General features: G+C 46.1%; 1 protein-coding gene and 3 long non-coding RNA genes across 6 annotated transcripts in view; 3 read left to right on the top strand and 1 right to left on the bottom strand.

The window, feature by feature from the left end:
- Positions 1-212: 212 nt before the first annotated feature.
- LOC127916828 (uncharacterized) lies at positions 213-1035 on the bottom strand. Of its 2 annotated transcripts, none has more exons than XR_008096207.1 (3): positions 890-1035; positions 690-823; positions 213-359 (listed from the first exon to the last, which is right to left on the bottom strand). It is a non-coding gene; the product is annotated as an uncharacterized LOC127916828 (long non-coding RNA). The 2 variants fall into 2 exon arrangements; XR_008096206.1 differs by having other exon boundaries at positions 623-823.
- On the top strand, positions 931-4942 carry LOC127916829 (uncharacterized). 2 transcript variants are annotated; one of them, XR_008096209.1, is made up of 3 exons: positions 931-1322; positions 1361-1474; positions 1513-4942. It is a non-coding gene; the product is annotated as an uncharacterized LOC127916829 (long non-coding RNA). The 2 variants fall into 2 exon arrangements; XR_008096208.1 differs by having other exon boundaries at positions 1361-1436; positions 1475-4942.
- A 351-nt stretch (positions 4943-5293) lies between these two features.
- nhsb (Nance-Horan syndrome b (congenital cataracts and dental anomalies)) overlaps positions 5294-26924 on the top strand; it is a 123119-nt gene continuing 101488 nt past the window's right edge. The window contains 1 exon segment of the mRNA XM_052500076.1: positions 5294-5904. Within this exon segment, the coding sequence (XP_052356036.1) occupies positions 5622-5904 (283 nt within the window). The 5' untranslated portion in view covers positions 5294-5621.
- Positions 23562-24880, top strand: LOC127916832 (uncharacterized). The gene is made up of 3 exons (XR_008096214.1): positions 23562-24232; positions 24324-24453; positions 24822-24880. It is a non-coding gene; the product is annotated as an uncharacterized LOC127916832 (long non-coding RNA).

Here is a 26924-nt window from a genome sequence, read left to right on the forward strand (position 1 = left end):
CTGACCTGACCCTGAGCCTGCCTGAACACTGCCTGACCTGACCCTGAGCCTGCCTGAACACTGCCTGACCTGACCCTGAGCCTGCCTGAACACTGCCTGACCTGACCCTGAGCCTGCCTGAACACTGCCTGACATGACCCTGAGCCTGCCTGCCGTCCTGTACCTTGGTCTCTGGATGATCGACCCCTGCCTGACCTGACCCTGAGCCTGCCTGCCGTCCTGTACCTTGGTCTCTGTTCTGGATGATCGACCCCTGCCTGACCTGACCCTGAGCCTGCCTGCCGTCCTGTACCTTGGTCTCTGTTCTGGATGATCGACCCCTGCCTGACCTAACCCTGAGCCTGCCTGCCGTCCTGTACCTTGGTCTCTGGATGATCGACCCCTGCCTGACCTAACCCTGAGCCTGCCTGCCGTCCTGTACCTTGGTCTCTGTTCTGGATGATCGACCCCTGCCTGACCTAACCCTGAGCCTGCCTGCCGTCCTGTACCTTGGTCTCTGTTCTGGATGATCGACCCCTGCCTGACCTGACCCTGAGCCTGCCTGCCGTCCTGTACCTTGGTCTCTGTTCTGGATGATCGACCCCTGCCTGACCTGACCCTGAGCCTGCCTGCCGTCCTGTACCTTGGTCTCTGTTCTGGATGATCGACCCCTGCCTGACCTGACCCTGAGCCTGCCTGCCGTCCTGTACCTTGGTCTCTGTTCTGGATGATCGACCCCTGCCTGACCTGACCCTGAGCCTGCCTGCCGTCCTGTACCTTGGTCTCTGTTCTGGATGATCGACCCCTGCCTGACCTGACCCTGAGCCTGCCTGCCGTCCTGTACCTTGGTCTCTGTTCTGGATGATCGACCCTGCCTGACCTAACCCTGAGCCTGCCTGCCGTCCTGTACCTTGGTCTCTGTTCTGGATGATCGACCCCTGCCTGACCTGACCCTGAGCCTGCCTGCCGTCCTGTACCTTGGTCTCTGTTCTGGATGATCGACCCCTGCCTGACCTGACCCTGAGCCTGCCTGCCGTCCTGTACCTTGGTCTCTGTTCTGGATGATCGACCCCTGCCTGACCTGACCCTGAGCCTGCCTGCCGTCCTGTACCTTGGTCTCTGTTCTGGATGATCGACCCCTGCCTGACCTGTCGTTTGCCTGCTCCTGTGGTTACAATAAACATTATTACTTTGCAATACATTTCAACTCTATATCTGACATGATACAGGTGTCTTCTGTTGTTAAACCCATAACCATGTGTGTGAGGTGGATACTGTTGTTAAACCCATAACCATGTGTGTGAGGTGGATACTGTTGTTAAACCCATAACCATGTGTGTGAGGTGGATACTGTTGTTAAACCCATAACCATGTGTGTCAGGTGGATACTGTTGTTAAACCCATAACCATGTGTGTGAGGTGGATACTGTTGTTAAACCCATAACCATGTGTGTGAGGTAGATACTGTTGTTAAACCCATAACCATGTGTGTGAGGTGGATACTGTTGTTAAACCCATAACCATGTGTGTGAGGTGGATAATGTTGTTAAACCCATAACCATGTGTGTGAGGTGGATACTGTTGTTAAACCCATAACCATGTGTGTGAGGTAGATACTGTTGTTAAACCCATAACCATGTGTGTGAGGTGGATACTGTTGTTAAACCCATAACCATGTGTGTGAGGTGGATACTGTTGTTAAACCCATAACCATGTGTGTGAGGTAGATACTGTTGTTAAACCCATAACCATGTGTGTGAGGTGGATAATGTTGTTAAACCCATAACCATGTGTGTGAGGTGGATATTTTGTTACAAAGTAGATTTGTTTAAGACGACCAAGAAAGAGTCTGTGTGACCCTGGTTTAGCCCACTGCAGTAAAAGGTTAATAAAGACGGTGGAAAGATGCTCACATCTCAACATGAACAACCTCAAATGTAATATCTGAAAGCAACTTTCTGTTTCCCAAAGAATTCAACCTCAACTTTGTAGGAGACCGGACACTGAACCACTGTGATCACCTCTAGAGCCTGTCCCTCAGCTTTGTAGGAGACTGGACACTGAACCACTGTGATCACCTCTAGAGCCTGTCCCTCAGCTTTGTAGGAGACCGGACACTGAACCACTGTGATCACCTCTAGAGCTTGTCCCTCAGCTTTGTATGAGACCGGACACTGAACCACTGTGATCACCTCTAGAGCCTGTCCCTCAGCTTTGTAGGAGACCGGACACTGCACCACTGTGATCACCTCTAGAGCTTGTCCCTCAGCTTTGTAGGAGACTGGACACTGAACCACTGTGATCACCTCTAGAGCCTGTCCCTCAGCTTTGTAGGAGACCGGACACTGAACCACTGTGATCACCTCTAGAGCCTGTCCCTCAGCTTTGTAGGAGACCGGACTCTGAACCTCTGTGATCACCTCTAGAGCCTGTCCCTCAGCTTTGCTAACTTAACAGTTCTGTTCTAGTACAGAGGTGGGGACCCTCACCATAGACAGAGCTCAGACTGAGGCCCTCTGAATGATTCTGACAACAACAGTATGGATTAAGTGAAACACTTGTTCAGCAAAACTATGAATGAACGCTCAGGAAACCCCTGTTGAGTGAACTTGAATAACATCCATTCATTCAACTTGAATGTGTCTGCGGATAGGACCACTATACAGAACCAGGCCTGACAGGGGTGTTAAATGACCACTATACAGAACCAGGCCTGACAGGGGTGTTAAATTACCACTATACAGAACCAGGCCTGACAGGGATGTTAAATGACCACTATACAGAACCAGGCCTGACAGGGGTGTTAAATTACCACTATACAGAACCAGGCCTGACAGGGGTGTTAAATTACCACTATACAGAACCAGGCCTGACAGGGGTGTTACATTACCACTATACAGAACCAGGCCTGACAGGGGTGTTAAATTACCACCATACAGAACCAGGCCTGACAGGGGTCAACAGGGCTGTGTTAAATGACTACTATATAGAACCAGGCCTGACAGGGGTCAACAGGGCTGTGTTAAATGACTACTATACAGAACCAGGCCTGACAGGGGTGTTAAATGACCACTATACAGAACCAGGCCTGACAGGGGTGTGTTAAATTACTACTATACAGAACCAGGCCTGACAGGGGTGTGTTAAATGACCACTATACAGAACCAGGCCTGACAGGGCTGTGTTAAATGACTACTATACAGAACCAGGCCTGACAGGGCTGTGTTAAATGACTACCATACAGAACCAGGCCTGACAGGGGTCAACAGGGCTGTGTTAAATGACTACCATACAGAACCAGGCCTGACAGGGGTCAACAGGGCTGTGTTAAATGACTACTATACAGAACCAGGCCTGACAGGGGTCAACAGGGCTGTGTTAAATGACTACCATACAGAACCAGGCCTGACAGGGGTCAACAGGGCTGTGTTAAATGACTACTATACAGAACCAGGCCTGACAGGGGTCAACAGGGCTGTGTTAAATGACTACCATACAGAACCAGGCCTGACAGGGGTCAACAGGGCTGTGTTAAATGACTACCATACAGAACCAGGCCTGACAGGGGTCAACAGGGCTGTGTTAAATGACTACCATACAGAACCAGGCCTGACAGGGGTCAACAGGGCTGTGTTAAATGACTACCATACAGAACCAGGCCTGACAGGGGTCAACAGGGCTGTGTTAAATGACTACTATACAGAACCAGGCCTGACAGGGCTGTGTTAAATGACTACCATACAGAACCAGGCCTGACAGGGGTCAACAGGGCTGTGTTAAATGACTACCATACAGAACCAGGCCTGACAGGGGTCAACAGGGCTGTGTTAAATGACTACCATACAGAACCAGGCCTGACAGGGGTCAACAGGGCTGTGTTAAATGACTACTATACAGAACCAGGCCTGACAGGGGTCAACAGGGCTGTGTTAAATGACTACTATACAGAACCAGGCCTGACAGGGCTGTGTTAAATGACTACCATACAGAACCAGGCCTGACAGGGGTCAACAGGGCTGTGTTAAATGACTACCATACAGAACCAGGCCTGACAGGGGTCAACAGGGCTGTGTTAAATGACTACTATACAGAACCAGGCCTGACAGGGCTGTGTTAAATGACTACCATACAGAACCAGGCCTGACAGGGGTCAACAGGGCTGTGTTAAATGACTACCATACAGAACCAGGCCTGACAGGGGTCAACAGGGCTGTGTTAAATGACTACTATACAGAACCAGGCCTGACAGGGGTCAACGGGGCTGTGTTAAATGACTACTATACAGAACCAGGCCTGACAGGGGTCAACGGGGCTGTGTTAAATGACTACTATACAGAACCAGGCCTGACAGGGCTGTGTTAAATGACTACTATACAGAACCAGGCCTGACAGGGGTCAACAGGGCTGTGTTAAATGACTACTATACAGAACCAGGCCTGACAGGGGTCAACAGGGCTGTGTTAAATGACTACTATACAGAACCAGGCCTGACAGGGGTGTTAAATGACTACTATACAGAACCAGGCCTGACAGGGGTGTTAAATGACCACTATACAGAACCAGGCCTGACAGGGCTGTGTTAAATGACTACTATACAGAACCAGGCCTGACAGGGGTCAACAGGGCTGTGTTAAAGGGGCAATCAGCAGATGCTACATCCACTTTTGGACTCAGAAATGAATGATATGTACCCATTGATTCTTGAAGAATGTAACTTATAAATGCCTCATGAGCTCAGTTTAACTGTCGTACCCCATCAGAACCCAAAATATAAGCCTGTTTTACTACACTGTTTGTAAACCAAGCACATTTAAATAACCACTATATAGCCTGGTTAAATGTAAGCCCTTGCATGGCTTTAAACAGTGGTTCTGAAAGAAGACCTATGAAGTAACAACTGGTGTGGCATATCTTGTTTTATTACATAGGAACAATGAACCTGCGTTTTTATCATAAATGTCAATGATTAATTGGTGTTGTCTGTCAGTTCTTTAAACAATATACTTTTGTAGTTATTGGCCCAAGGCCAATGGACTTTTCTTTGGTTTATACAATTTATATGATCTTGACCTCAGCAATGCAGCTAAAGATTAGATCAATCTGAATCTTTTCTCAAAGACAAAGATCTGACTATATTCCAGCCCTCTATGTTTCATACGCTGCTCTTCCCATTATGACTGTAATAGTAGAGACAGTATGCAGCACGCGCTTCCCCGTTGATTTGCCGCTCAACACACTAGGCAGGCTACTGCCGCTTGAATAGCTTCCGCTATTCCTGAATCCTGATCCGGGTCTGAGGACAACACTCCGGGGTTTTGTGTTCTCTTCCTTTAAAGCCCTCACGCTCTATTCTGGAGCAATGAAAAACTAGAACCGGGGAGGCCACCGAGGCAACCCAAGATCATTCGGGAAGCGCGGATCTTATATGCAGGCAGGCTGCGCCACGCGTCGGGAGAACGGACGGAGTAAGATCTCAGCAACGAAAAGGATGGAAGGTCTGAAGGAGACACGGGGAACTTTGGATTGAGGAGAGGAGGGGACGAGGGACGGAAGACCGCCCGATGAACGACAGTTTTTTTCTTGGATATTTTTTGTGTGCTTTTTTTAGGGGGGATTTTGGATAATTTTTGCGGTTGATCAAAATGCCATTTGCCAAAAGGATTGTAGAACCCCAGTTACTGTGCAGGTTACCTATTCCAAACGACGAAGGCTCGCTCAACGTTGAGGATCTGTGCTCCATCAATAATGTGGTGCTCTCGCGGACCTTGCGGCAGCTCTCCGACCTGGCCAAACACGCCTGCTCCCTATTCCAGGAGCTGGAGAACGAGATCATGTCCACCAACCAGAGGGTCTGGGTTCTGCAGAATAAAATGGGGAAGATCCAACACAACGCCAGCGGTCTAGATCCCAAAAAGGAGCCAGTGCGTAAGTAGCCTAACCACCATGACTAAAACGGCTCAACTGTACGCTATGTTATATAGTTGCGTCTGCTTCTGCAATGTGTGGGGTTTGTGTTTATATTCCATTCATTCCGAGGCATCGCAGTGCGTTCAGGTCGTAACGACACACACGCCTCGATTTTCGCGGCGCCCGAGCCCACACTAGAATCTCCTTCACATTGAAATGTGTCACACGGATGCATGCGCACACCTGCATTGCACTGACCTGGCCCTGATATTGTGAATTTGTTATAACGAATCTAAAATATGAATATACGCTCACACAAACCCATTATGTGCTGTTTGGAGTTTCACATCCGTGCCTATTTTTCTCTTGACGGTTTTTTAAAAAGTAATTTGGTTGTATAATTTCTGAGCTTCGGAGAAGTCATGCCACAGAGGGGCGTGTAGTCTGCATTGGAATGGGCAGTGGTACCAGTGGCAGTATCCTTCACATCATCATCATCATCTCTTGGTAGTATCCTAGCCTGCATCTAATATAGCCGTGACTGAAAGCGTAAAACGCAACATTCTATAATGGAAGTTAAGGAATACATCTGGAAGGTTGAATATCGTTCTCAGAATGCAGTGTGATATTGTAGACACTTATCATCCGCCGCCAGAGAAAACACACCCTTGACAGCCTAGCATTAATCGTCCTAGCATTAATAATGACTTTATATGGAGATGGACATTGCAGTCCGAATATGAAGTCATGGATAGATAGTATATGACTGGTAATTATGTCATTATAAGATGATGATTAAACACAGACAATTGTTCAATGGATGGATGCATTTGGGAAGAAACCCAGTGGCCTCAATTGGAGGGACTGCAAGCCCATAGATATGAATAGGCTAGATGTTGTTTTGGATGTATTGATGTTCTATGTGTTTGATGTCTGTTTCACATCATATGGTGCAGTAGATAGGGAATGGTAGGTACCTGGCGCTGACCTTATGCAGTCATAGGCTGTCTGAAAATGGTTCCTGCATAAGCAACGTACTGTGGATTCATTCCCGTAGCCGAGCCTTCTATTTCCAGGGAACTAAACAGCATTCTAAGCCTCAGGCGAAATGAAGGGTGGAAAAATAACATGACTCCATCTTTAAAATTAATTTCAGTCATCCACCCTGGCTTTCCCCCTCTCTATTCCTCCCTCCCTCCCTCCCTCCCTCCCTCCCTCCCTCCCTCCCTCCCCTCCCTCCCTCCCTCCCTCCCTCCCTCCCTCCCTCCCTCCCTCCCTCCCTCCCTCCCCCTCCCTCCCTCCCTCCCCCTCCCTCCCTCCCTCCCTCCCTCCCCTCCCTCCCTCCCTCCCTCCCTCCCTCCCTCCCTCCCTCCCTCCCTCCCCTCTCCCTCCCTCCCTCCCCCCCTCCCCCTCCCTCCCTCCCTCCCTCCCTCCCTCCCTCCCTCCCTCCCCCCTCCCTCCCTCCCCCCTCCCTCCCTCCCTCCCTCCCTCCCTCCCCTCCCCTCCCTCCCTCCCTCCCTCCCCCCTCCCTCCCTCCCTCCCCTCCCTCCCCCCCTCCCTCCCTCCCTCCCTCCTCCCTCCCTCTCCCCTCCCTCCCTCCCTCCCTCCCTCCCTCCCTCCCTCCCTCCCTCCCTCCCTCCCTCCTCCCTCCCTCCCCCCTCCCTCCCTCCCTCCCTCCCTCCCCTCCCTCCCCTCCCTCCCTCCCTCCCTCCCTCCCTCCCCCTCCCTCCCCCTCCCTCCCTCCCTCCCTCCCTCCCTCCCTCCCTCCCTCCCTCCCTCCCTCCCTTCCCTCCCTCCCTCCCTCCCTCCCCTCCCTCCCTCCCTCCCTCCCTCCCTCCCTCCCTCCCTCCCTCCCTCCCTCCCTCCCTCCCTCCCCTCCCTCCCCCCTCCCTCCCTCCCTCCCCTCCCCTCCCCCTCCCTCCCTCCCTCCCTCCCTCCCTCCCTCCCTCCTCTCTTCTTCCTCGAGCCACAGCAGTCAGTGGAATGCAAGCCATGGTTTAGTTACATAAGGAAAAGAGAGACATTCACTTATTCCACTATTTCTAACAGTCACCTAACTGAGACGTGATGCTGATGTTGTAGCCTAGAAATTGTAGTGCTACTGTGAATCATCATGGAGTATTAAGAAAGAGAGAGAGTGTGAGAGACACAGAGAGTAAGAGAGGGGGGGTAGAGGCCAACTCTGGTGTGGATGGATGCAGTGATGATGATGTGGTCTGGGTTTGGCTGTAGGTAGGCATGTTGCTAGCCGAGACTGGGCAGCAGCATGGCTAAACCAAGCCAGTGAAAGGGAGGACTGTCAATGGCTGGATTGGAGGGACGAGGAGGATGAGGACCAGCGTTGATGGTAAACTAATCTCTGGCTCTCTGGGATGCTGTGTTCAAAGACATATAATAGATAGAACAGGAAAAAGCCTCATGCCATTGCAATTGCCTTGAATGGAGATTCCTGTTCTAGTAAGCCTAATTCTATGCTTATGGCTGTTAACCATGCATCAAATCAAACTTTATTTGTCACATGCGCCCGAATACAACAGGTGTAGGTAGACCTTACCGTGAAATGCTTACTTACAAGCCCTTAACCAACAGTGCAGTTCAGGAAAAGTTAAGAAAATATTTACCAAATAAACTTAAGTCGAGTCAGTGTGCGGGGGTACAGGTTAGTTGAGGTCATTTGTACATGTACTGTAGGTAGGTGTGACTACTGTCCACTGCAAATGAATGGGGCTGGGAATCTAGACTAGAGACTATTTATTTAGATCTATTTCCAGCCCACTGATCTGATCTGGCACGTTTTGAATTTAATCATTTGTTGGTTATTAGCAGGTACTCAAACTTTTTGCTAAAAATAACTTGAATGTGTAGATAATAAATTACTTTGAAATGCAGCTACTCTGGCCTGGAGTGTCCCTCTTTGCTGACACTGACAGGGAACTTTGAAATGCAGCTACTCTGGCCTGGAGTGTCCCTCTGCTGACACTGACAGGGAACTTTGAAATGCAGCTACTCTGGCCTGGAGTGGCCCTCTTTGCTGACACTGACAGGGAACTTTGAAATGTAGCTACTCTGGCCTGGAGTGTCCCTCTTTGCTGACACTGACAGGGAACTTTGAAATGCAGCTACTCTGGCCTGGAGTGTCCCTCTTTGCTGACACTGACAGGGAACTTTGAAATGCAGCTACTCTGGCCTGGAGTGTCCCTCTTTGCTGACACTGACAGGGAACTTTGAAATGCAGCTACTCTGGCCTGGAGTGTCCCTCTTTGCTGACACTGACAGGGAACTTTGAAATGCAGCTACTCTGGCCTGGAGTGTCCCTCTTTGCTGACACTGACAGGGAACTTTGAAATGTAGCTACTCTGGCCTGGAGTGTCCCTCTTTGCTGACACTGACAGGGAACTTTGAAATGTAGCTACTCTGGCCTGGAGTGTCCCTCTTTGCTGACACTGACAGGGAACTTTGAAATGTAGCTACTCTGGCCTGGAGTGTCCCTCTTTGCTGACACTGACAGGGAACTTTCAAATGCAGCTACTCTGGCCTGGAGTGTCCCTCTTTGCTGACACTGACAGGACACTTTGAAATGCAGCTACTCTGGCCTGGAGTGTCCCTCTTTGCTGACACTGACAGGGAACTTTGAAATGTAGCTACTCTGGCCTGGAGTGTCCCTCTTTGCTGACACTGACAGGGAACTTTGAAATGCAGCTACTCTGGCCTGGAGTGTCCCTCTTTGCTGACACTGACAGGGAACTTTGAAATGCAGCTACTCTGGCCTGGAGTGTCCCTCTTTGCTGACACTGACAGGGAACTTTGAAATGCAGCTACTCTGGCCTGGAGTGTCCCTCTTTGCTGACACTGACAGGGAACTTTGAAATGTAGCTACTCTGGCCTGGAGTGTCCCTCTTTGCTGACACTGACAGGGAACTTTCAAATGCAGCTACTCTGGCCTGGAGTGTCCCTCTTTGCTGACACTGACAGGGAACTTTGAAATGTAGCTACTCTGGCCTGGAGTGTCCCTCTTTGCTGACACTGACAGGGAACTTTCAAATGCAGCTACTCTGGCCTGGAGTGTCCCTCTTTGCTGACACTGACAGGGAACTTTGAAATGTAGCTACTCTGGCCTGGAGTGTCCCTCTTTGCTGACACTGACAGGGAACTTTGAAATGCAGCTACTCTGGCCTGGAGTGTCCCTCTTTGCTGACACTGACAGGACACTTTGAAATGCAGCTACTCTGGCCTGGAGTGTCCCTCTTTGCTGACACTGACAGGACACTTTGAAATGCAGCTACTCTGGCCTGGAGTGTCCCTCTTTGCTGACACTGACAGGGAACTTTGAAATGCAGCTACTCTGGCCTGGAGTGTCCCTTTTTGCTGACACTGACAGGACACTTTGAAATGCAGCTACTCTGGCCTGGAGTGTCCCTTTTTGCTGACACTGACAGGACACTTTGAAATGCAGCTACTCTGGCCTGGAGTGTCCCTCTTTGCTGACACTGACAGGGAACTTTGAAATGCAGCTACTCTGGCCTGGAGTGTCCCTCTTTGCTGACACTGACAGGGAACTTTGAAATGCAGCTACTCTGGCCTGGAGTGTCCCTCTTTGCTGACACTGACAGGGAACTTTCAAATGCAGCTACTCTGGCCTGGAGTGTCCCTCTTTGCTGACACTGACAGGGAACTTTGAAATGCAGCTACTCTGGCCTGGAGTGTCCCTCTTTGCTGACACTGACAGGGAACTTTGAAATGCAGCTACTCTGGCCTGGAGTGTCCCTCTTTGCTGACACTGACAGGGAACTTTCAAATGCAGCTACTCTGGCCTGGAGTGTCCCTCTTTGCTGACACTGACAGGGAACTTTGAAATGCAGCTACTCTGGCCTGGAGTGTCCCTCTTTGCTGACACTGACAGGACACTTTGAAATGCAGCTACTCTGGCCTGGAGTGTCCCTCTAGTTCCTGACACTGACAGGGAACTTTGAAATGCAGCTACTCTGGCCTGGAGTGTCCCTTTTTGCTGACACTGACAGGACATTTGAAATGCAGCTACTCTGGCCTGGAGTGTCCCTCTAGTTGCTGACACTGACAGGGAACTTTGAAATGCAGCTACTCTGGCCTGGAGTGGCCCTCTTTGCTGACACTGACAGGGAACTTTGAAATGCAGCTACTCTGGCCTGGAGTGTCCCTCTTTGCTGACACTGACAGGACACTTTGAAATGCAGCTACTCTGGCCTGGAGTGTCCCTCTTTGCTGACACTGACAGGGAACTTTGAAATGCAGCTACTCTGGCCTGGAGTGTCCCTCTTTGCTGACACTGACAGGGAACTTTGAAATGCAGCTACTCTGGCCTGGAGTGTCCCTCTTTGCTGACACTGACAGGGAACTTTGAAATGCAGCTACTCTGGCCTGGAGTGGCCCTCTTTGCTAAACACTGACACTTAGTTAGTCATAGCCAGTTGAAGTTTCACACAATGATTACCCTTATCGTTGGTGATGGCCTGGCCTTCTATAATGTCATCTCAACAGAGATGGTGGGGAACCTGGCTTGTCATCTTAGTTTAGTTTGAAAGAGGCTGGAGTGGAGACTGAGGCTGAATGGTGATGTTGGTGAGAGTGATGAGGCTCGGGTTAGTTAGACACATGGCCAGGGAACCCCCATATCCTCTACCCCCCTCCACAAGCAGCCCAGACAGACCAGACCATCCCTCTGCTTCTCCACAGGGGAGGGGCGGGCCATGTGAAGGCATCAAAGCCTGACCTGACCCCCCCTGGCTCCCTGACCCCTGGCCTCTTAGTTTCACTATGAACTCTACTCAAGGAGAACTCAAAAGAGAGTCGTTTCAGTAGTTTACAGTGTGCCATCCACTACCAGGCATGTTGTGGCTGGTGTTCCTCAGGTCTTAGTTCCATCCACTACCAGGCATGTTGTGGCTGGTGTTCCTCAGGTCTTAGTTCCATCCACTACCAGGCATGCTGTGACTGGTGTTCCTCAGGTCTTAGTTCCATCCACTACCAGGCATGTTGTGGCTGGTGTTCCCCAGGTCTTAGTTCCATCCACTACCAGGCATGTTGTGGCTGGTGTTCCTCAGGTCTTAGTTCCATCCACTACCAGGCATGCTGTGACTGGTGTTCCTCAGGTCTTAGTTCCATCCACTACCAGGCATGTTGTGGCTGGTGTTCCCCAGGTCTTAGTTCCATCCACTACCAGGCATGTTGTGACTGGTGTTCCTCAGTTCTTAGTTCCATCCACTACCAGGCATGTTGTGACTGGTGTTCCTCAGTTCTTAGTTCCATCCACTACCAGGCATGTTGTGGCTGGTGTTCCCCAGGTCTTAGTTCCATCCACTACCAGGCATGTTGTGGCTGGTGTTCCTCAGGTCTTAGTTCCATCCACTACCAGGCATGCTGTGACTGGTGTTCCTCAGTTCTTAGTTCTCTGAACTGAAATGCTTCTTAATGATTTCCTCCTTCTTAACTCAAGACAACTGACCCTGAGGGGGGATAGGTACACACACTAACACAAGGACACACACACACACACACACACACACACACACACACACACACACACACACACACACACACACACACACACACACACACACACACACACACACACACACACACACACACACACACACACACACACACACACACACACACACACACACACACACACACACAAACACAAACTCCTGGTGCTGTTTGAGAGGGCTGCCAGGTGAATAAGACACCCTGAGGGATGCATCCTAAAGAACAGGAAGTACAGATTGTTCAGGAATCAGTTGTACTGTTGACAGGAAGTACAGATTGTTCAGGAATCAGTTGTACTGTTGACAGGAAGTACAGATTGTTCAGGAATCAGTTCTACTGTTGACAGAAAGGACAGATTGTTCAGGAATCAGTTGTACTGTTGACAGGAAGTACAGATTGTTCAGGAATCAGTTGAGCTGTTGACAGAAAGGACAGATTGTTCAGGAATCAGTTGTACTGTTGACAGGAAGTACAGATTGTTCAGGAATCAGTTGAGCTGTTGACAGAAAGGACAGATTGTTCAGGAATCAGTTGTGCTCTTGACAACGTTGCATTAGAAGGGTCAGTCAGCCCCTGAGGTGGAGGTGTGGACTTTTTCATTCACTAAACGATGTGTTTTTCTCTCCAATATGTACCCTAGTGATTGACACATAGTCCAGAGGATGGGTTTTAGTGTCACACGTTTTATAATCACCAAGTCGTACCTTTACAGTTCTCTGTTTGAGTGTTGATGAATAAGCTACATTGAACTACATTACAGTTCTCTGTTTGAGTGTTGATGAATAAGCTACATTGAACTACATTACAGTCCTCTGTTTGAGTGTTGATGAATAAGCTACATTACAGTCCTCTGTTTGAGTGTTGATGAATAAGCTACATTGAACTACATTACAGTTCTCTGTTTGAGTGTTGATGAATAAGCTACATTGAACTACATTACAGTTCTCTGTTTGAGTGTTGATGAATAAGCTACATTACAGTCCTCTGTTTGAGTGTTGATGAATAAGCTACATTACAGTCCTCTGTTTGAGTGTTGATGAATAAGCTACATTACAGTCCTCTGTTTGAGTGTTGATGAATAAGCTACATTACAGTTCTCTGTTTGAGTGTTGATGAATAAGCTACATTACAGTTCTCTGTTTGAGTGTTGATGAATAAGCTACATTACAGTCCTCTGTTTGAGTGTTGATGAATAAGCTACATTACAGTCCTCTGTTTGAGTGTTGATGAATAAGCTACATTGAACTACATTACAGTTCTCTGTTTGAGTGTTGATGAGTAAGCTACATTACAGTCCTCTGTTTGAGTGTTGATGAATAAGCTACATTACAGTTCTCTGTTTGAGTGTTGATGAATAAGCTACATTACAGTTCTCTGTTTGAGTGTTGATGAATAAGCTACATTACAGTTCTCTGTTTGAGTGTTGATGAATAAGCTACATTACAGTTCTCTGTTTGAGTGTTGATGAATAAGCTACATTACAGTTCTCTGTTTGAGTGTTGATGAGTAAGCTACATTACAGTTCTCTGTTTGAGTGTTGATGAATAAGCTACATTACAGTTCTCTGTTTGAGTGTTGATGAGTAAGCTACATTACAGTTCTCTGTTTGAGTGTTGATGAATAAGCTACATTACAGTCCTCTGTTTGAGTGTTGATGAATAAGCTACATTGAACTACATTACAGTTCTCTGTTTGAGTGTTGATGAATAAGCTACATTGAACTACATTACAGTTCTCTGTTTGAGTGTTGATGAATAAGCTACATTGAACTACATTACAGTTCTCTGTTTGAGTGTTGATGAATAAGCTACATTACAGTTCTCTGTTTGAGTGTTGATGAATAAGCTACATTACAGTCCTCTGTTTGAGTGTTGATGAATAAGCTACATTGAACTACATTACAGTTCTCTGTTTGAGTGTTGATGAATAAGCTACATTGAACTACATTACAGTTCTCTGTTTGAGTGTTGATGAATAAGCTACATTACAGTTCTCTGTTTGAGTGTTGATGAATAAGCTACATTGAACTACATTACAGTTCTCTGTTTGAGTGTTGATGAATAAGCTACATTGAACTACATTACAGTTCTCGTGTTAGATGTTTTTTTTTTTACAGCATTTGAACTACAGTTGAGGAGAGGTGGTGATTACCTTCATTATGATCTGATTTGATCTGGTCAACAGGAGTGCAATATGCTGTCGCATGGAGAGCCATGACTTCTCCTCTCTACTCTGGCCGTCATGTGTGAATCAGAATGGCACATGACTAGGTTTTACACAGCGATAATCTAATCCATGAGAATCAACAAGCACTTGGGATCTCAGCTCAGGAGCCCCACTGTAAATGATATACACTGTAGAGAATCTGATTGGCTTTCTCAAAGACACAGTCTATAAGAGTTCCTGCTGTTCAATGGTCATTTCAATAATATGTGTCCCCCTCGTCTCTTTTCGGTCCAACACTGGAAGCAGTGTTTTGGATATTGGATTAAAGTACAGGCTCTGAGCTTCACTGCAATTGGAGGAACACTGGGAAAGTAATGCTACGGTGAAAGTTGATAAACTTGTAAACCCACTTTTGAGAAATGGCCCTTGAAAAGTTTTGGCTCAGTTTTTTTTACACTTCCTTGTTCACAAAACATGTGTTGTTTATACTTTACAGGGCCTTCAGAAAGTCTTCACACCCCTTGACTTTTCCCACATTTTGTTGTGTTACAGCTCGAATTTACAAGTGGATTAAATGTAGATTTTTGTTTGTTACTGGCATACACACAATACCCGTAATGTCCAAGTGGAATAATGTTTATTTTTTATTTATTACAAATGAATTAAAATGAATTGTCTTGAGTAAATAAGTATTCAACCCCTTTTGTTATGGCAAGCCAAAATAAGTTTGGAAGCCCCAAAAAATGATTGGCTTAATGGGTCTCATAATAATGTGCATGGACTCGCTCTGTTTGCTGTGTTTAACAGGATTTTAGTATGACTGCCTCATCTCTGTACCCCACACAATTATCTGCAAGGTCCCTCAGTCGAGCAGTGAAAGACCAAGGAGGTTTTCCAATGCCTTGTAAAAGAAGGGCACCTATTGGTAGATGGGTAAAAAAACAGCAGATGTTGAATATCCCCTTGAGCATGGTGAAATATGATTAACACTTTGCATGGTGTATCGATACACCCAGTCACTACATAGATACAGGTGTCCTTCCTAACTCAGTTGCCGGAGAGGAAGGAAACCGCTCAGGGATTTCATCAGGATGCCAATGGTGACTTTAAAATAGTTACAGAGTTCAATGGCTGTGACAGGAGAAAAGTGAGGATGGATCAACAACATTGTAGTTACTCCACAATACTAACCTAGATGATAGAGTGAAAAGAAGGAAACCTCCATGACCTGCATACACCCATGTCACCCATGTCACCCATACACTCATGTCACCCATACACCAATGTCACCCATACACCCATGTCACCCATGTCACCCATACACCAATGTCACCCATACACCCATACACCCATTCACCCATACACCCATACACCCATGTCACCCATACACCCATGTCACCCATACACCCATACACCCATGTCACCCATACACCCATGTCACCCATACACCCATGTCATCCATGTCACCCATACACCCATACACCCATACACCCATACACCCATGTCACCCATACACCCATGTCACCATACACCCATGTCACCCATACGCCCATGTCACCCATGTCACCCATACACCCATGTCACCCATACACCCACGGCTGACTTCGTTTGTCAGTTGGACGGTGCTTCTGGGTTAAGCGGGCGGGTGTTAAAAAGCGCGGTTTGGCGGGTCATGTTTCGGAGGACGCACGATTTGACCTTCACCTCTCCTGAGCCCTTTGGGGAGTTGCAGTGATGAGACAAGATCGTAATTGGATATCACGACATTGGGGAGAAAAGGGGGTAAAATACAGAAATAAATGGTTTTCCTCATCGTCTGATTCATTGTCAGAGACAGTCAATATGGGACGATCGTCCTCCAGAAAGTAGTCCTCCAGAAAGTAGTCCTCCAGAAAGTAGTCCTCCAGAAAGTAGTCCTCCAGAAAGTAGTCCTCCAGAAAGTAGTCCTCCAGAAAGTAGTCCTCCAGAAAGTAGTCCCTCACAACTTTTTCCCACTGATATTTGTCAATGGCGCCTGCTAAATTCAGGGCAGCAATGTCATTGAGAGCAGTAGCAACACTTTCAGTTCTCCATGGCTATGTCTTGTTTTTAAAACCCGGTAGCAAGGATTATCTGAGCAGCTCATGTTATAGAAAGAAGCCTGCGACATGGCAGACCAATTAGAACTAATCTCTCCAGCCCATCGATTGTCTCAACCAATCATGGCTAGCGGGAAGGTTCCTGTCTTTTTCTGTGGCTAAACCAACTAGGCTCGTAATTTAACAATCGTATTCATATTTACAGAGGACACACCCGTTTATTATTAAGGCACATTAACGTTCACATGTTCAAGAAGGAATTTCTGAAAAAAGAAAATGCATTTTGATTTTGAAAAATGTCTCTCCAGTGAAGTAGTGACGTTCGTCATACACCCAGCTTCCTGAAAAAGGCCACATACATATATATATATATACTAACAAATTGCTTCTTGAAGAATAGAACTCATAGATCCCTTAATTACGAACTTACTACAACTGCCTTACCCGATCAAAACCCCAAATCTGTATGGCTTCAAAATACATTTAGAAAACTATTATGTGGAGCAGGGTCAGGCTGTTGAAACTGCAGATTGTGCCTTTAAGATGAGAGGTCTGTTACAGAGTGGCCACGTTGTTCAACTCCTAAATAGCATGTCGTAGCCTTGACAAGCCAGCCAGCTACCTAGGTGTTGGTGAGATGAGGAAGTGGGTCACAGAAAGCAGCAGCGGAGAGAGGGAGTAAAGAGAGAGACGACACCACTCCCTCCTCACCAGACACACAGTACAGCACAGTACAGTACAGTACAGTACAGTACAGTATGGACATGCACTGCAGCAGCTCTTCTATCTCTCTCCCTCGTTCCCTCGCTTTCTCTGTACACTCTCACTTGGCTAAAGAGGTAGATAGTTGTCTTTTCTCTGTTTCTCCTTTCATTCTCTCTCTCTCTGTCTCCACCCTTTTCTCTCTCTCTCTCTCTCTCCCTCTCTCTCGCTCTCTCCCTCTCTCTCTGCCTCCCCCTCTTTTCTCTCATAACTGTCCTATCTGTCTGTCTGTATAAGGCTAGAGAACGCCTAGAGTCTGATAATAAAGCCGACTGTTAATATGTCATCTGTGTTGTTGTGTGTATAGGGTGAATTACAACGCTGTTATGTTAATATGTCATCTGTGTTGTTGTGTGTATAGGGTGAATTACAATGCTGTTATGTTAACATGTCATCGGTGTTGTTGTGTGTATAGGGTGAATTACAACGCTGTTATGTTAATATTTCATCAGTGTTGTTGTGTGTATTGGGTGAATTACAACGCTGTTATGTTAATATTTCATCGGTGTTGTTGTGTGTATTGGGTGAATTACAACGCTGTTATGTTAATATGTCATCGGTGTTGTTGTGTGTATTGGGTGAATTACAACGCTGTTATGTTAATATTTCATCGGTGTTGTTGTGTGTATAGGGTGAATTACAACGCTGTTATGTTAACACCCAGGATCTTATGCTGGCTTCCCTTCCTCAGAACTCTACTGTACAACTACTCACATAGATCCTATTCAATTAGTTCTAATATCTCGTTCTATGGAACTACTAGCTTGGAAACCAAGCAGAATATCACTCTGTTTCTCTGTTGTTTCTCTTGAAACAGAATAGAGCTAAACACAGGCAAAATCCTGGTTGAGTCTGCTTTCCAACAGACACTGGAAGACAAATTCACATTTCAGCAGGACAATCACCTAAAACACACGGGAGTTGCTTACCAAGAGAACATTACATGTTCCTGAGTGGCTGAGTGGCTTAGTTACAGTTTTGACATAAATCAGCTTGAAAATCTATGGCAAGACTTGAACATGGCTGTCTATCAATGATCAACATTTTTATAAAACATGTTTTCACTTTCTCATTATGGGTTATTGTGATGTCAATATGGGGTATTGTGATGTCATTATGGGGTATTGTGATGTCAATATGGGGTATTGTGATGTCATTATGGGGTATTGTGATGTCAATATGGGGTATTGTGATGTCATTATGGGGTATTGTGATGTCAATATGGGGTATTGTGATGTCATTATGGGGTATTGTGATGTCAATATGGGGTATTGTGTGTAGATGGGTGAGAAACTCATATTTAATCCATTTTGAATACAGGCTGTAACAACAACATGTGTAATAAGTCAAGGGGTCTGAATACTTTCTGAGGCTTCTTTTAGTCAGGTCTGCTTGGATGGCTGGATGGCTGAATGGCTGGATGGCTGGATGGCTGAATGGCTGGATGGCTGAGGCTTCTGTTTGTCAGGTCTGCTTGGATGGCTGGATAGCTGGATGGCTGAATCGCTGGATGGCTGGATGGCTGAATGGCTGGATGGCTGAAGCTTCTGTTAGTCAGGTCTGCTTGGATGGCTGGATGGCTGGATGGCTGAATGGCTGGATGGCTGAGGCTTCTGTTAGTCAGGTCTGCTTGGATGGCTGGATGGCTGGATGGCTATGGGAAGGGGGAGGGGATAAGAGGGAGGTTTACACTTTCAACTGATACCTGTTTTCATTTTGTCCAACTCTTTAATCATACTGTATTTCAAGGGGCCTGGAAGGTGTAATTGATGGAGTCAGTCTGGAGAACGTCTGTGTTTAGTTTCTTCTCAGTCGTCTGGCCTGAAGAGAGGAGGAGGGAGACCCAGAGGAGTGTCATGTTACTATGTTGAGGCTGGAACTTAACTTACAACATCATAGTAATAGTAGTACTAATGGTAGTAGTAGTCGTATAGTAGTAGTAGTAGTAGTATAGTAATAGTATAGTAGTAGTAGTAGCATAGTAATAGTATAGTAGTAGTATAGTAGTAGTATAGTAATAGTATAGAAATAGTATAGTAGTAGTAGTATAGTAGTAGTATAGTAATAGTATAGTAATAGTATAGTAGTAGTATAGTAATAGTAGTAGTATAGTAATAGTATAGTAGTAGTATATTAATAGTATAGTAGTAGTATAGTAATAGTATAGTAGTAGTTTCTACCAACGTGGAATAGATGTCGAATAGATGTTTGTGCCAGCGTGATAGCTGTACCACTCATATGGATAGTGGTGTATAGTAGTAGTAATAGTATAGTAGTAGTATAGTAGTAGTAGTAGCATAGTAATAGTATAGTAGTAGTATAGTAGTAGTATAGTAATAGTATAGAAATAGTATAGTAGTAGTAGTAGTATAGTAGTAGTATAGTAATAGTATAGTAATAGTATAGTAATAGTATAGTAATAGTAGTAGTAGTAGTATAGTAATAGTATAGTAGTAGTATAGTAATAGTATAGTAGTAGTATAGTAATAGTATAGTAGTAGTTTCTACCAAGTGGAATAGATGTTGAATAGACGTTTGTGCCACTCATATGGATAGTGGTGTATAGTAGTAGTAGTATAGTAATAGTATAGTAGTAGTTTCTACCAACGTGGAATAGATGTTGAATAGATGTTTGTACCACTCATATGGATAGTGGTGTATAGTAGTAGTAGTATAGTAATAGTATAGTAGTAGTATAGTAATAGTATAGTAGTAGTAATAGTATAGTAATAGTATAGTGGTAGTATAGTAATAGTATAGTAGTAGTTTCCACCGACGTGGAATAGCTGTTGAATAGACGTTTGTGCCACTCATATGGATAGTGGTGTATAGTAGTAGTAGTAGTAGTATAGTAATAGTATAGTAGTAGTAATAGTAGTATAGTAATAGTATAGTAGTAGTATAATAGTATAGTAGTAGTATAGTAATCGTATAGTAGTAGTATAGTAATAGTATAGTAGTAGTGCAGTAATAGTATAGTAGTGGTATAGTGATAGTATAGCAGTAGTATAGTGATAGTGTAGTAGTAGTATTGTAATAGTATAGTAGTAGTATAGTAATAGTATAGTAGTAGTATAGGAATAGTATAGTAGTAGTATAGTATTAGCATAGTAGTAGTATAGTAATAGTATAGTGGCAGTATAGTAATAGTATAGTAGTGGCATAGTTATAGTACAGTAGTAGTATAGTAATCGTATAGTAGTAGTAGTAGTATAGTAATAGTATAGTAATAGTATAGTAATCGTATAGTAGTAGTAGTAGTATAGTAATAGTATAGTAGTAGTATGGTTATAGTAGTAGTATAGTAATAGTATAGTAGTAGTATAGTAATCGTATAGTAGTAGTAGTAGTATAGTAATAGTATAGTGGCAGTATAGTAATAGTATAGTAGTGGCATAGTTATAGTACAGTAGTAGTATAGTAATCGTATAGTAGTAGTAGTAGTATAGTAATAGTATAGTAATAGTATAGTAATCGTATAGTAGTAGTAGTAGTATAGTAATAGTATAGTAGTAGTAGTAGTATAGTAATAGTATAGTAATAGTATAGTAATCGTATAGTAGTAGTAGTAGTATAGTAATAGTATAGTAGTAGTATGGTTATAGTAGTAGTATAGTAATAGTATAGTAGTAGTATAGTAATCGTATAGTAGTAGTAGTAGTATAGTAATAGTATAGTGGCAGTATAGTAATAGTATAGTAGTGGCATAGTTATAGTACAGTAGTAGTATAGTAATCGTATAGTAGTAGTAGTAGTATAGTAATAGTATAGTACTAGTACATCGATAGAATCAATGGTTCAGTCAAGTTGACATCTGTCATCTCTTTCATCTCTGCGTTTCTCATGCAGCAGAGGTTTAGGGACCGGAGAGAAAATGCAATAACTCAACAAAAACTCAACTGGAAAGATGAGGCCCTAAATCTTAGGCACTTACCCCAGATAAAAAATAATGTAAGTAAAACCTAAATATAACCTTTAGGTATGAAATGCACAAGAATTATACACTTACAGATTTGTTTTATACATCGTTTTCTCTTCATTCAAACCGCCCGCCGCCCGCCATTCAACCACACAATATTTCATGACCCTAAACCCACCCACCCCGTAGATATAATCGCTGGGATTGCGGGTTACGAGTCAACCCGTGCATCACTAATCCCATCATCAATCAAGTGGGCAGGGGGGATACCTGTGGTTCCACATCCCCAGTTAGGGTGGTCAGATGTGGGGAGGGGTGGTGTAGTGAAAGCCTGCCCCCCATGGTTCTCCTGGCTTTCTCTCTTATCAGACAACAACTCTTGTCACAGCATCACACGGAGGCTTTCACAGCACTGTGATAATGTGAAGCATTTACACACACACACACACACACACACACACACACACACACACACACACACACACACACACACACACACACACACACACACACACACACACACACACACACACACACACACACACACACACACACACACACACACACACAGCAACTGATTCCACACACACACACACACACACACACACACACACACACACACACACACACACACACACACACACACACACACACACACACACACACACACACACACACACACACACACACACACACAGCAACTGATTTCACACACACACACACACACACACACACACACACACACACACACACACACACACACACACACACACACACACACACACACACACACACACACACACACACACAGCAACTGATTCGACACACACACACACACACACACACACACACACACACACACAGAGGGAAACTGTCACCACACCTCGCAACGTGTTGTACTCCTCTCCTCCCCACACCTGGCGAGTGATGAGGTGATGTCACAGTTCTGGGTTCACACATGTACAAGCCTGTTATGTTAGGCTTTATTAATCTGTTATCAAAGAACATCCATAACCGTTCATAGACCATTCATAACCATTCGTAAACCATTCAAAATGTGTTTTTGTTCATATTTCACTGGCTAATGGCTTAATTGAAATGCAGTACGTCTAGTAGACTACTGTGCTATTCAGACGGAGAGAGACAGACAGATAGAGAGAGAGAAAGAGAGACACAATTAGACCCTACCAAATTATGAGAAAACAAAAATATCATTACTTGACACATTAGAAAGAATTAACAAAAAAACTGAGCAAACTAGAATGCTATTTGGGCCTAAACAAAGAGTACACAGTGGCAGAATACCTGACCATTGTGACTGACCCAAACTTAAGGAAAGCTTTGACTATGTACAGACACCGTGAGCATAGCCTTGCTATTGAGAAAGGCCGCCGTAAGCAGACCTGGCTCTCAAGAGAAGACAGGCTATGTGCTCACTGCCCACAAAATGAGTTGGAAACTGTGGTGCACTTCCTAACCTCCTGCCTAATGTATGACCATATTAGAGACACATATTTCCCTCAGATTACACAGACACACAAAGATTTAGAAAAAACAAATATAATTTTGATGAACTCCGATGTCTATTGGGTGAAATTCCACAGTGTGACATCACAGCAGCAAGATGTGTGACCTGTTGCCATAAGAAAAGGTCAACCAATGAAGAACAAACAGCATTGTAAATACAACCCATATTTATGTTTATTTATTTTCCCTTTTGTACTTGAACTATTTGCACATCGTTACAACTCTGTATATAAACATAATATGACATTTGTAAGGTCTTTATTCTTTTGGAACTTTTGTGAGTGAAATGTTAATTTTGATTTGTTTATTTCACTTTTGTATATTATCTACTTCACTTGCTTTGGCAATGTTAACATATGTTTCCCATGTCAATAATGCCCTTGAATTGACTTGAATTGAGAGAGACAGAGAGAAAGAGAGAGAGAAAGACAGATAGACAGAGATAAGATAGAGACACTTGAGAGAGAGAGAGTGATTCCATAGTGTCATTGAAGAGTTTTGACTGGTACTGTGTATATATATACATAGGGGAGAGAGAAAGAAAGAGCCAGAGGGAGAGAGAGAGAGAGAGAGAGAGAGAGAGAGAGGTAGGAGAGAGAGAGAGAGAGAGAGAGAGGAGAGAGAGAGAGAGAGAGAGAGAGAGAGAGAGAGAGAGAGAGAGAGGAGAGAGAGAGAGAGAGAGATGTAGAGAGAGAGAGAGATGTAGGTAGAGAGAGAGAGAGAGAGAGAGAGAGAGAGAGAGAGAGAGAGAGAGAGAGAGAGAGAGAGAGAGAGAGAGAGAGAGAGAGAGAGAGAGAGAGAGAGAGAGAGAGAGAGAGAGAGAGAGAGAGAGAGAGAGAGAGAGAGAGAGAGAGAGAGAGAGAGAGAGAGAGAGAGAGAGAGAGAGAGAGAGAGAGAGAGAGAGAGAGGAAGAGAGAGAGAGAGAGAGAGAGATGTAGGTAGAGAGAGAGAGAGAGAGAGAGGAAGAGAGAGAGGTACAGAGAGAGAGAGGAAGAGAGAGAGAGAGATGTAGGTAGAGAGAGAGAGGGAGAGACTGCATTAGCTCTACTTACCTTTGTCATCGCCCAGTGCTGGAGGGGACTCCTCTCCTCCCTGCCAGAGTCTGCATAGTAACAGCAGGCTAACAGGGGATGCATGCTGTAACCTTTTAGATAGCAGACCTCTTTTCTGCATTTTTTTCGTACATGTCCTCTCTGGAGCACAACATTTTGTACATCATGTGTTAGCTACATACGCCACAAATAGACAACACACACACGAGCACACACGATTACACACACACACACGTAACCATCACATGAACAAATGCGGTGTGGAAAATAGCTTGTCAGAAACAGAAAGAGAGAGGTGAAAAAGAGAGAGAGAGAGAGAGGTGAAAAGAGAGAGAGAGAGAGAGAGAGAGAGGTGAAAAAGAGAGAGAGAGTGGTGAAAAAGAGAGAGAGAGAGGTGAAAAAGAGAGAGAGTGGTGAAAAAGAGAGAGAAAGAGAGAGGTGAAAAAGAGAGAGAGAGAGAGAGAGTGGTGAAAAAGAGAGAGAAGAGAGAGGTGAAAAAGAGAGAAAGAGAGAGAGGTGAAAAAGAGAGAGAAGGAGAGAGGTGAAAAATAGATAGAAAGAGAGAGAGGTGAAAAAGAGAGAGAGAGAGGTGAAAAAAGAGAGAGAGAGTGGTGAAAAGAGAGAGAAAGAGAGAGAGAGGTGAAAAAGAAAGAGAAAGAGAGAGAAAGAGAGAGAGGTGAAAAAGAGAGAGAAGGAGAGAGGTGAAAAAGAGAGAAAGAGAGAGAGGAAGAGAGAGAGGTGAAAAAGAGAGAGAGAGAGAGAAAAGAGAGAGAAAGAGAGAGGTGAAAAAGAGAGAAAGAGAGAGAGGTGAAAAAGAGAGAGAAGAGAGAGAAGAGAGAGAGTGAAAAAGAGAGAGAAAGAGAGAGAGGTGAAAAAGAGAGAGAAAGAGAGAGAGGTAAAAAAAGAGAGGTGAAAAAGAGAGAGAAAGAGAGAGAGGTGAAAAAGAGAGAGAAAGAGAGAGAGGTAAAAAAAGAGGTGAAAAAGAGAGAGAAAGAGAGAGGTGAAAAAGAGAAAGAGGCCCAGAGAGATAGAAGGAGCTGAAGGAAAAAGCTCTGTTAACCATTACATTGAGCTGATTGAGTGTTATCCATACAGGAGCTCCAGTCGTATCCCCAGCCCCAGTCGTATCCCTCTCCCCAGCCGTATCCCTATCCCCAGCCGTATCCCTCTCCCCAGTCGTGTCCCTATCCCCAGCCGTATCCCTATCCCCAGCCCCAGTCGTATCCCTATCCCCAGCCGTATCCATATCCCCAGCCCCAGTCGTATCCCTATCCCCAGTCGTATCCCTATCCCCAGTCCCAGTCGTATCCCTCTCCCCAGTCGTATCCCTATCCCCAGTCGTATCCCTATCCCCAGCCCCAGTCGTATCCCTATCCCCAGTCGTATCCCTATCCCCAGTCGTATCCCTATCCCCAGCCGTATCCCTATCCCCAGTCGTATCCCTATCCCCAGTCGTATCCCTATCCCCATCCCCAGCCGTATCCCTATCCCCAGTCGTATCCCTATCCCCAGTCGTATCCCTATCCCCAGTCGTATCCCTATCCCCAGTCGTATCCCTATCCCCAGCCCCAGTCGTATCCCTATCCTCAGTCGTATCCCTATCCCCAGCCGTATCCCTGTCCCCAGTCGTATCCCTATCCCCAGTCGTATCCCTCTCCGCAGTCGTATCCCTCTCCCCAGCCGTATCCCTCTCCCCAGTCGTATCCCTCTCCCCAGTCGTATCCCTCTCCCCAGTCCTATCCCTCTCCCCAGTCGTATCCCTCTCCCCAGTCCTATCCCTCTCCCCAGTCGTATCCCTATCCCCAGTCGTATCCCTATCCCCAGTCGTATCCCTATCCCCAGTCGTATCCCTATCCCCAGTCGTATCCCTCTCCCCAGTCGTATCCCTCTCCCCAGTCGTATCCCTATCCCCAGTCGTATCCCTATCCCCAGTCGTATCCCTATCCCCAGTCGTATCCCTATCCCCAGTCGTATCCCTCTCCCCAGTCGTATCCCTCTCCCCAGTCGTATCCCTATCCCCAGTCGTATCCCTCTCCCCAGTCGTATCCCTATCCCCAGTCGTATCCCTCTCCCCAGTCCTATCCCTCTCCCCAGTCGTATCCCTATCCCCAGTCGTATCCCTATCCCCAGTCGTATCCCTATCCCCAGTCGTATCCCTATCCCCAGCCGTATCCCTCTCCCCAGTCGTATCCCTATCCCCAGTCGTATCCCTCTCCCCAGTCCTATCCCTCTCCCCAGTCGTATCCCTATCCGCAGTCATATCCCTATCCCCAGCCGTATCCCTCTCCGCAGTCGTATCCCTATCCCCAGCCGTATCCCTCTCCCCAGTCGTATCCCTCTCCCCAGTCGTATCCCTCTCCCCAGTCGTATCCCTCTCCCCAGTCGTATCCCTCTCCCCAGTCCTATCCCTCTCCCCAGTCGTATCCCTATCCCCAGTCGTATCCCTATCCCCAGCCGTATCCCTCTCCGCAGTCGTATCCCTCTCCCCAGTCGTATCCCTCTCCCCAGTCCTATCCCTCTCCCCAGTCGTATCCCTATCCCCAGTCATATCCCTATCCCCAGCCGTATCCCTATCCCCAGTCATATCCCTATCCCCAGCCGTATCCCTCTCCCCAGCCGTATCCCTCTCCCCAGTCGTATCCCTCTCCCCAGTCGTATCCCTCTCCCCAGTCGTATCCCTATCCCCAGTCGTATCCCTATCCCCAGTCGTATCCCTCTCCCCAGTCGTATCCCTCTCCCCAGTCGTATCCCTCTCCCCAGTCGTATCCCTATCCCCAGTCGTATCCCTCTCCCCAGTCGTATCCCTCTCCCCAGCCGTATCCCTCTCCCCAGCCGTATCCCTATCCCCAGCCGTATCCCTATCCCCAGTCGTATCCCTATCCCCAGCTGTATCCCTCTCCCCAGTCGTATCCCTCTCCCCAGCCGTATCCCTATCCCCAGCCGTATCCCTATCCCCAGTCGTATCCCTATCCCCAGTCGTATCCCCAGCCCCAGTCGTATCCCTATCCCCAG

The sequence above is a fragment of the Oncorhynchus keta genome, chromosome 37, assembly GCF_023373465.1.
Source record: "Oncorhynchus keta strain PuntledgeMale-10-30-2019 chromosome 37, Oket_V2, whole genome shotgun sequence".
NCBI lineage: Eukaryota > Metazoa > Chordata > Actinopteri > Salmoniformes > Salmonidae > Oncorhynchus > Oncorhynchus keta.